The following is a 10,015-nucleotide window of genomic DNA, read 5'->3' on the forward strand; positions in this document are numbered from 1 at the left end:
GTAGGTATATTACTTTATAAAATTTTCGCTTGGGTTTACAAATTTTGAGAACTTTAGGGATCAAAATGCAGTCTAGGAAAAGTAGCAAGTTGACGATTCTAAGTCCTGAAGTATCATTTCGAGGTTGGTGCTAATATGTTCGAGATTTAGTGGAATTGTTGCACTTTTTGACGAGTTTAGGATAAATTTGCAAATTTTCATTTTTAGGGACTAAAATGCAAATTTTGGAAATTTCATTTTTGTAGTATGAGAAATAAATAATTTGAATAATTAGTGTTAGGGCCTGCTTGGGAGTTTCGGGGTATAGGCAATGAGCATCTTTTAAAGTACTAATTTTTTATTGTTTGTGAGCGGACTGGTTTTGAGTAATTATTAGAAGCGATATTTAAAGCTATTCAACTTATGCTTGTGAGTTTATTATTCACCGATTCTAAAAATTATTTTAAAAGAATAAAATACATATATGCTGTCCACATAATAGAAATTCTAAAGCTAACAATAAAATTTTAATTATCCAATAGTCCCAAGTGTATTACAGTAAATGATCGATTTTCAAACATTGTTATGAATAAATAAAAGCATATCAAACTATTTTTCTAGAAATCATCCAAAATGGAAAAGTAACAAAAAATACTAAATTTTGAACTTCCTAAGAAGTCATATCAACTCGTATACCTACTTGAGGTTTAGCATTCAATGGTTTTATTTCTAAGCATCTTCACTAACATGCTTTTGCGACGGTGCACTAGAAATGAGTAGATTATCCGCGACTTTGTAGGATTCTGAAGGAGAAAAGTTCGGGCAATTAAGTAACTCGTCATCGTATTCAACCCCAATTTCAACTAAATGCTCCAACAATTCATTGTCCTTCAAAGAAGATTGGTTCACACATCGCAATAATACTTTAAGTAGACAATCTGTTGCCTTGTCTACTGTACCAACCACCTCTTTGAATGAGTTGTTGCTCTGACTAACCTTACGTCTATTCTTGAAATTTTTTGAAGCTGGAGAAATTAAATCATTCTTTCTATTTCAATATCAACAATATCCAATGTAACTTCATTATGCTCTATCATCTAATCAATTTCATTGACCGAGTTCATCGCATTTTTTCGAGCTAAATGGGTTCTTTTTCTCTTTATCTCCCTAGGTGTATCACCTTCGTCCCCACTGGCCTTATCTTTTGCAAAAAGTTAACATATTTTGTCATAAGTATATAGGGCTTGTATTCCATTCAACAACATTTGGATTCAAGTGCAAAAAATGATTTAATGGAAGTCAAATTAAAAATAAAATAAGAAGATACATTTTTAATCAAATAAATATTCAATAAAAATTATGTTACTAAGATACAAGTAGAATACTTTAATACAAAACTTCAATAAGTTTGTCCCATTCTTCGGGTTTTGGTAAGCCATGTTGAAGTAGTTTGATCATATGCAAAACTACTCAATCCATCCTTAAACACATCATGGCAAGTCGACCAAGATTTCTTGATATTTTATCATGTGATTTTGGATTTTGTCCTTGTCCTATGCAATGTGTGGAAGCCCTTTCTTCATTGTTTGTAATATTTTGTAATTGCATCTGTATGACTGTATCCAATTGAAAGCACTTTTCGGGATATGTCTGAGCTGACTTGGACCTTGTCCAATTCCATGATAGGTTCCGCTCCTTTATCATTTATCTTGATTCTATGATCTAATGATTTGAGGTCAGGTTCTACCAGGTAGGCTATTCTTACTCTGTGCTAGAACTGAATGTGGGGAACTCTTAACTTTTGGAGGGCAATGAATAACATGACATCCTTCATCGACTTCCTTATTCCTTTTGATCTCCTGAGGCCATGGAGAGTCAAACACTTCAAAATTAGCGTCGACTTGAGCTTGATGGGGAGCGTTGCCGACCTTGACAGCGAGCTTGATTACTCCTTTTGCTGTAGTATAAGGCTCCATTCAGTTCGGGAATCACATTTGATTATGGCTGCAAGAAATGAAGTGGAATTTCCATCCACTTTAGAGTGTTGATGTACAAAATATTGAGGATGATGCTAGTATTGACCAGAACATGAAGAACGGTTATGCCGACTATTGATAGAGATACTATTAGGACACCTAGGGAAGGATGTGGATTTGTTTTCTTACCTTCGGCTGGTAGGCAGTTGTCTTCAGGTGTTCTATAATACTTGAGTAAACCTATCTCAGTCAGGTTAGCTTAGATAGGTCTTTTGAGTCAGGATTTCTTTGATCTGTCATACTGCTCGTCACGGAACATGTGCACTCCGGAGCTAAGCAGGTTAATATTGCAGGATTGAGCCTCAGCTTGATCTTCTTGAACTATACATACTCTATTGGAGGTAGAAAACTTTATGTAGTAGTGATAAAATGCCCTATCCCCTAAATAAAATGTTTGAGTAAAGTCTACAAAAAAATGAAAAATTTTGGGGGCCACACCTGTAATTCTCCCTTTTTAAAATACAAATTGTGATTCAGTATAATCTATCTACCTATTCAAATTGTGATCTTGGTTTAGAGTTCCTCTATCTTTATTCTTACATATTTCGGTCCCTATATTTCTTCTTACATAGTTAAATCCCTTGATTTCTTCATTTATCTATCCCTTGTTTGACCCTCATTCTTGCAAAAAAATGCATTTTTGAATAGTATATTAATGAAAAAGGTGTGGTTAAAAAATAAAGAATTTTTTTTGAATTTGTATGTAACATTACTTTAATAAGAGTATGTGGTTGAAATAATGTCAGATCACTGTTAAAAAATGTATTTTGATGAAAATAATGGAGCTCCAACAAGGGCCTAGTTTGTTCCTAAAAAATAAATGGTGAAGAAACCCTAATTTCTTCGTGGATAAGGGTAGGTAAACCCTAAATACTAAAAATCTCGTCGTTGAATACTCAAATTGACTAAATGTAATTAAATTATTTAAACAATTATATTAAAAAGGTAAAAATAGCATGTCATCATAATCCACAACCTTTATCTCCAAGTTCATGCCATCGCTGCCGAACATACTTTCAAACATAGACAAACCCATACCTTCACATACATCCAACTACAACTAAAACATAACATAACACCACACAAAATCATATCTTCCTCTCCGTTGTTTGCCAACTATCTCCATGAGAGGTGTTTGAAGTTGTTAGCTTTAAAGGGATGATGACGACTAAATTTTCAAGTGCTGGTGATGGATGGGAATCAACAATGATGACAGTGTTGGGTGAGATGGAGGGGCGCTAGGGTTTGATGGAGTTTGAGTTGTATTTGGAATGGTTGGCCGATGTTAATAACACCGAAAAGTAGTATCTTCAAAAAAAAAAAAAAAAATTAGTATTATATATAAGGTAAAAATCAAAATAATTGTAAAAATGGTTAATTTCAAAAACAGTCACTGAACTTATTAAAAAATGACAAAACGGTTTCTGAAGTTTAAAACTTTTAGTAACGGTCACTGAACTTTCGGGTGGTTACACTAATGGTCACTTAAATTTAAAGACTTTCACAAATGGTCACTGAAGTTACCAAAATGATTCTACTTCAAATTTAAGGACCAAAACACATGACCAAAGAATTTTGAGGACCTTAGTTGCAAATTTTCGGCCAAAATGAATTTCCCAATCATCTAAAATTGCCCCGGCTTTCTTCCAAATTCATCCAACTCCATTGAAGCCCATGTTAATCACACCCTATAGATCGCTCAAGCTCATGTAGACGCGTCTAGCCATGTTCATATAATAACAAACAACCAAAAAAATCGAATTATAGAGCATTTTTGGAAATAGGGAACTCGCGGTCGACAAACTCATTTTCTGACGACGGTGGTGGTTCCCATGATCGCGAACCACCTGTCCTAACATCCTCTCTTCATGACGCACATATTCCAGCCATGGGTCATCACCAATTTGGGCACAAAGTAGATGAATAGGTCGAATGGTTCATACGCAAGGCAGCCCGGTTTGTCCATCTTCAACTAAGGTTTCTACACCGTCCCAATCATCAAATTCGACTTGGATATCTTCAATTCAGGTTGGTAGTACACTGGGTCATGATTCAATTGCACCGATTAATCATCAAATTGAGCCAATTTTTGGATTATCCGCACCACATCCACTTCTGAGAAAATGAATTTTATCCATCAATTGGAGCTCCAATGCAACCCAATATACAAATCAACTTGGAGGAATTGATATTCAGGTTGAAAAGACACTGGGTAACCGCTCAATTATGGAAATTACAGCTCTGACATACAAAATTTTGGAATTAAATATCGCTAGGTTTGGAAGTTTTTTGATCTAAAATTTGCACCTAAGGTCCTCAATATTCTTTGGTCACGTGTTTTGGTCATTAAGTTTGAAGTAGAATTATTTTGGTAATGTCAGTGATCATTTGTGAAAGTTTTTAAACTTAAGTGACCATTAGTTTAACCGCCCGGAAGTTCAGTGACCATTACTGAAAGTTTTGAACTTTAGTGACCGTTACTGAAAGTTTTGAACTTTAGTGACCGTTTTGTAATATTTTGATAAGTTCAATGACTTTTTTTGAAATTAATCCTTGTGAAAACAAGAATTTTTTTAATTTTCAAACTTAATTGACCAATAAATTAGGAATGTACACGGGCCGTGCTAAACTAAAATGTTGTTTGGGCCAAGTCCCAACTGATACTAGCCCATTTAAACTTCTCCAGAAACTTCCGTGTCCAACTATATAAACACGTAATCCGTAGATTTTCATTTTGTAGAGACTTCCACAGATCCGAAGGGCGATTATAGGAAAGAGCGGATAAAGGAAAATCGTCGTCGATCTTTAACAATTAACAGCCTGAAGAGGTAAGTTCACTTTAATCTTATTAATGTTTTTTTTTTTTTAAATTATTGTGTTGATTTGCCAGCGTTCATTTGCTGGGTTTATTTATTTATTTTTTATTTTATTATTATTATTATTATTTTTTTTTGTGTGTGTTTTCCTCTCGTATTAAATGGCATTTATGAGCGAATGCGGTGCCTTTTTGTTCGTTAATTTGCTGGCGATTGTTAATTATTCGGATAGTGTGTAGATAATTGGAATTTAATTCAGTTGCATTTTTTGTTCGCAACTTGTGTATGTTTGTTTTAGAATGCTAAATATGATTGTTCATGAAAGAGAGCGGTCGATTAATATTATTTTCGCGTCTCATTTGCTCTGGAGTTTCCAAGTAACGATTTTTTCACATCAATATTGTGCTTATTCTATATAAATATATATACTAGGCTCAAATTTACTTTCTGTATAGTCTATAGGGGAAATATGGTAAAATAAAATTATTGAATAAAATAAAGGTGAAACGTGTTTTCTAATTATGGTCAAGTGGAACCTTGAGAATTGATCAACTGTATAATGTCACCAATCAATTTGTTATTCCGCGGAATTACTCAATTTGGATGTTTTAGTTAGTCAGGAAATAGGTCTCTCATATTTATTCACCTTGTTCTTTTATTATGCATTTTCATGTCATTCTTCTTTAATTCTAATAGTTTTATATGTTTTTCTTCACAGATGTCATACTCCAGGAGGTCAAGGTCTGTGCTGATCTCTAAGTTTATTTTAATCCCGGTGTTGAGATTAAAATATATTTTACTTAATTTTTAGTTTGTACTAATACTAATTTGTTGCAAGTTTCTGTTCTAGGTATTCTCGTTCTCCTTCCCCTTACAAGCGCTATGACAGGTCTCTTTCAAGGTCTTTATCAAGGAGCAGATCAAGGTTATATACAGACCTGAACTCCATTACTTTGAAATGAATAGAACTAATTATTTCTCTTATGGAAACTCTTTAATGGAATTGATGTTGATGGACTTGAAGTCACATTTTCGAGAGTTCGCCAGGACTCTGATTGATCCCATATTTGTTGAAATAGACTAAATAAATCTTCTCGGATGACTTGGCAGGAGCTACGACTCAAGTGATGATGAGAATCCGGGAAATAATTTGTATGTGACTGGACTTCCAGCGCGAGTTTCGAAGAGAGATGTTGAGAAGCACTTCTCATCTGAGGGAGTGGTATGTGTGGAATGCACCTTACTTTCTTTCCAGTTTGTATAATGCCCTCGAGGGTTATTAATCCGTGGGCTGGATTTTTGTCTTATTTAGTGTTGTACAAATATGCATGGTACTGTTTGCTTACTAATGATATGCTCCTTTAGGTTGAAGATGTTCATCTTGTTGTTGATCCATGGACACGAGAATCTCGTGGTTTTGCATTTGTGACCATGTCCACTGTGAAAGATGCCGATCGCTGCATCAAGTACTTAGACCGCTCAGTGTTTGAAGGCAGGGTCATAACTGTGGAGAAGGTAAATTGTTTTCATCCTCCCTATAAGGCAATCACATGCATAGATCCCTTTTTTGGTTGCTTTTGTTAATGATTACATTGATATTGTATGAGTTGTTTTCCATTGAAATTGAGATTGAGAAATTGTTTGCTTTCTCCTCCTGAAGTTTCTATGACGACAGGGTAGCTGTGTGCAGCAGCTCTTCACCAAACTAACAAATCAAATCAAACACATCAAGCAAATATCCGACTGTTAAATCAGAGGGTTGTATGCCCTGCATTTCTCTTTTTCCTTTCACAATTTTAACCTTAATACTATTTGAGTTACATGTTGCAGTTTCTTATTTTCCCTGAGATGTATTGTTCTTTATGAGGGAAAAAATATAATCGATCGTCAAATAGACACTGTAATTTTATAGTATATTTCTGATTTTGAAGGCTAGAAGACACAGAGGCCGTACACCTACTCCAGGAAGGTACCTTGGGCTGAGAACTCAGAGTGAGTTGTTTTTACTAGTTTGTAGACCTGTTGGAATGATTGTTTTCGTTCACGACTCCTAAGCTTCTCCCTGTTCATATAGGGCGTCGTCGATCTCCTAGCTACTCTTCTCACTCTAGGAGTCGTAGCAGATCATATTCTCCTTATTACAGACGGCACCGACGATCGTACTCTCCAGATGACAGACGTAGGTCATACTCCCCATATTACAGCCGTCGAAGTTCTTATTCACGATATCGTTCGCCATCATACAGCAGGTCTCCTGTTAGCAGACGTGACCGGTACTATTCTCCGTACTACTATCGGGACTATTCTCCCGATGATCGATACTATAGAAGTCATCGATATCGGTCTATTTCAAGGGAGTACTCTCCAGACGATCGATATTATAGAAGCAGGAGATATCGGTCTATTTCCCGAAGCATATCACCAAGGTATAGGAAGACTTCTAGGAGGAGTTACTCACAGAGCCCCTCACCCCAGCATTCGAGGAGTTACTCCCGCAGTGTCTCACCAAGGTACACTAGAAGCCATTATCGAAGTGTGACACCTTCTCCGAGGAGGATCTCAAGGAGGAGTTACTCTCGTAGCGCGTCTCCCAAACCAAGTAGCATCTCGAAGCGAAATGATTCACGTGGTTCCCATGAAGCAAGCAAAAGCTCAAAGAGGAGTGCATCTTGTGGTTCCCGTGGGTCTATCAGACGAGCACACTCTCGCGACAGCCGTTCTTCGAGAAGACATTCTAGGAGCCCTAGTGGCAGTTCATCGTCTAGACTCTAGATCTGCTATTCTCAAGTCTCAGGATTATGCTCTTTGGGATGCCAGTTTAAGGAGCTTCTCTGAGATCTGGTTAGGACAATAATTCCTGGTAGAGGTATTATGTTTAGGTATCTCTAATATTTGCTGCGGTTTTTCATTTTCGTCTATTTTGAACCATATGATAATCTGTACTGTATCTGTGCATGCGTGATGATGCATGATTCAAATGTTGCTTTAGCGTGATGTTGAATTTACTTGTATCATGCCATATGCTGGGTTAGCTTATCTGTATCTTAGAGGAGACCTATGAATATATCACGCTAGTATGATTCTATACAAGTTTATCTCCTTGGAGCATACATTTTGGAGTATTGGCAGTGGATTTCGATCTGGAGCCTTAAAATTCGACTTTCCCATATTTTGCGGAGTAATTTTACGCGTCATGAGATCCTGTTTGATGTTTGTAGTTAAAACTTGTTTGTCTTGCCAGTAGTAATGGACAGTTCAAAAATGATGAACTTTGGTATTACATTCGTGCACATCAAAGGCGTGATCCCTTAGAATGTCAAAATTTGGTGGAGTTTCTCCTTTGTTGTCGAATGCATTAGATACAACTTTAGTGCAGGGCAATGATATGCTTTTGGGAGCAATGCCTAGTGTTGAGATACCTTATATTCGCACGGTTAATTCTTTGAAGAAATGAAGTTCGAATTTGTGGTTTAGGTAATGAGGTATGTTATTTCTCATTATTGTTTACTCATAATGAGTAATGTACTTAAAGAAAATTTTAATGTCATATTACAATCATTTATTAATGGTTACCTACGAGGTTAGATATTTAACTATTTATTATTAAAAAAAAAGAAAATCTAAATCTATTTCTACTATTTGAATTTATATTTTTCACGAACCCTGAAGTGATATATCTAAAGCTTAATTTCTGAGATTCAAAGTTCCCCCATTCTTCTTTTAAGAGGTTCTTGTCTAGTGTTGTACGTTTTCAATTGTGCAATCATATGTCCTTTGTACTGTCTTATAGAGAGCAATGCATTTATGTAACTTAAAACTGTTATATAGTACGCATGTCGCTACATATACACTTTCATAGTCGTCTTGATTTTGAAATCTTAATTTTGAAAATAAAATGCATTATTGTGTGAGTACTTAAGTTATTTGTCATAGTTTTGAATTTTATGTGCCAAGATATAATTTTGAGAACGAGATGTTCAAGGATATGCATGTCACATCGACACAATTTTAGGGATGGCACACGTCAAATTCAACATATTTTATATGCATTTGTCACAACTTAGGAGAAAAAATGAAGAAACGTCGGCGTCACATCTACGTAACATATGTATGCACTTACCAATTTTTCGTGAATTTCGGATTTTACTTGTTTGTTGAACTAAATTCTTAGATAAAATTTTCAGTAACTTCTTGTTTTTGTTCCCTCTGAGTAGATTTTTTAGTTGTTAATTTTTTGTCTTGTTGTGAGATAGAGGTAAGGATATTTCAATCTTAACAATCAAAAAATTGGATATTTACCCTCCATTTTCTTTTCTTGACGGACCAATCATTCCGTGAACGGATCCTCCCTCGTATTATTTATAATTGTTTGTGTGTGTGTGTGTATATATATGTGTGTGTGTGTGTGTGTGTGTATATATATATATATATATATATATACACACACACACACACACACACATATATATACACACACACACACAAACAATTATAAATAATACGAGGGAGGATCCGTTCACGGAATGATTGGTCCGTCAAGAAAAGAAAATGGAGGGTAAATATCCAATTTTTTGATTGTTAAGATTGAAATATCCTTACCTCTATCTCACAACAAGACAAAAAATTAACAACTAAAAAATCTACTCAGAGGGAAAAAAAACAAGAAGTTACTGAAAATTTTATCTAAGAATTTAGTTCAACAAACAAGTAAAATCCGAAATTCACGAAAAATTGGTAAGTGCATACATATGTTACGTAGATGTGACGCCGACGTTTCTTCATTTTTTCTCCTAAGTTGTGACAAATGCATATAAAATATGTTGAATTTGACGTGTGCCATCCCTAAAATTGTGTCGATGTGACATGCATATCCTTGAACATCTCGTTCTCAAAATTATATCTTGGCACATAAAATTCAAAACTATGACAAATAACTTAAGTACTCACACAATAATGCATTTTATTTTCAAAATTAAGATTTCAAAATCAAGACGACTATGAAAGTGTATATGTAGCGACATGCGTACCATATAACAGTTTTAAGTTACATAAATGCATTGCTCTCTATAAGACAGTACAAAGGACATATGATTGCACAATTGAAAACGTACAACACTAGACAAGAACCTCTTAAAAGAAGAATGGGGGAACTTTGAATCTCAGAAATTAAGCTTTAGATATATC

The 10,015-nt window shown here is 35.1% G+C and overlaps 1 protein-coding gene across 5 annotated transcripts; it reads left to right on the forward strand.

Moving 5' to 3' along the window:
* Positions 1–4,734: 4,734 nt before the first annotated feature.
* On the forward strand, positions 4,735–7,941 carry LOC111407775 (serine/arginine-rich splicing factor SR45a-like). Of its 5 annotated transcripts, XR_002705184.1 has the most exons (8): positions 4,735–4,843; positions 5,550–5,572; positions 5,682–5,756; positions 5,942–6,053; positions 6,197–6,346; positions 6,507–6,589; positions 6,763–6,823; positions 6,906–7,159. XR_002705184.1 is itself a non-coding variant. In XM_023037441.1 (7 exons), the coding sequence occupies exons 2-7, from the start codon at positions 5,550–5,552 to the stop codon at positions 7,601–7,603; spliced, it is 1,119 nt and encodes a 372-aa protein (XP_022893209.1). In that variant the 5' UTR covers positions 4,736–4,843; the 3' UTR covers positions 7,604–7,941. The 5 variants fall into 5 exon arrangements, 2 of the variants coding, with proteins under 2 accessions (XP_022893209.1, XP_022893210.1); XR_002705183.1 differs by having other exon boundaries at positions 6,507–6,823; positions 6,906–7,421; XR_002705185.1 differs by lacking the exon at positions 6,906–7,159 and having other exon boundaries at positions 4,736–4,843; positions 6,492–6,589.
* The last annotated feature ends 2,074 nt before the right edge of the window (positions 7,942–10,015 follow it).

The sequence above is a fragment of the Olea europaea genome, chromosome 13, assembly GCF_002742605.1.
Source record: "Olea europaea var. sylvestris chromosome 13, O_europaea_v1, whole genome shotgun sequence".
Lineage (NCBI taxonomy): Eukaryota > Viridiplantae > Streptophyta > Magnoliopsida > Lamiales > Oleaceae > Olea > Olea europaea.

Coding starts and splice junctions, on each gene's coding strand:
- LOC111407775 (XM_023037441.1), top strand. CDS start 5,550: ATGTCATACTCCAGGAGGTCAAG. Junction 6,054..6,196: donor ACTTCTCATCTGAGGGAGTG/GTATGTGTGGAA, acceptor ATGCTCCTTTAG/GTTGAAGATGTTCATCTTGT. Junction 6,824..6,905: donor CCTTGGGCTGAGAACTCAGA/GTGAGTTGTTTT, acceptor CTGTTCATATAG/GGCGTCGTCGATCTCCTAGC.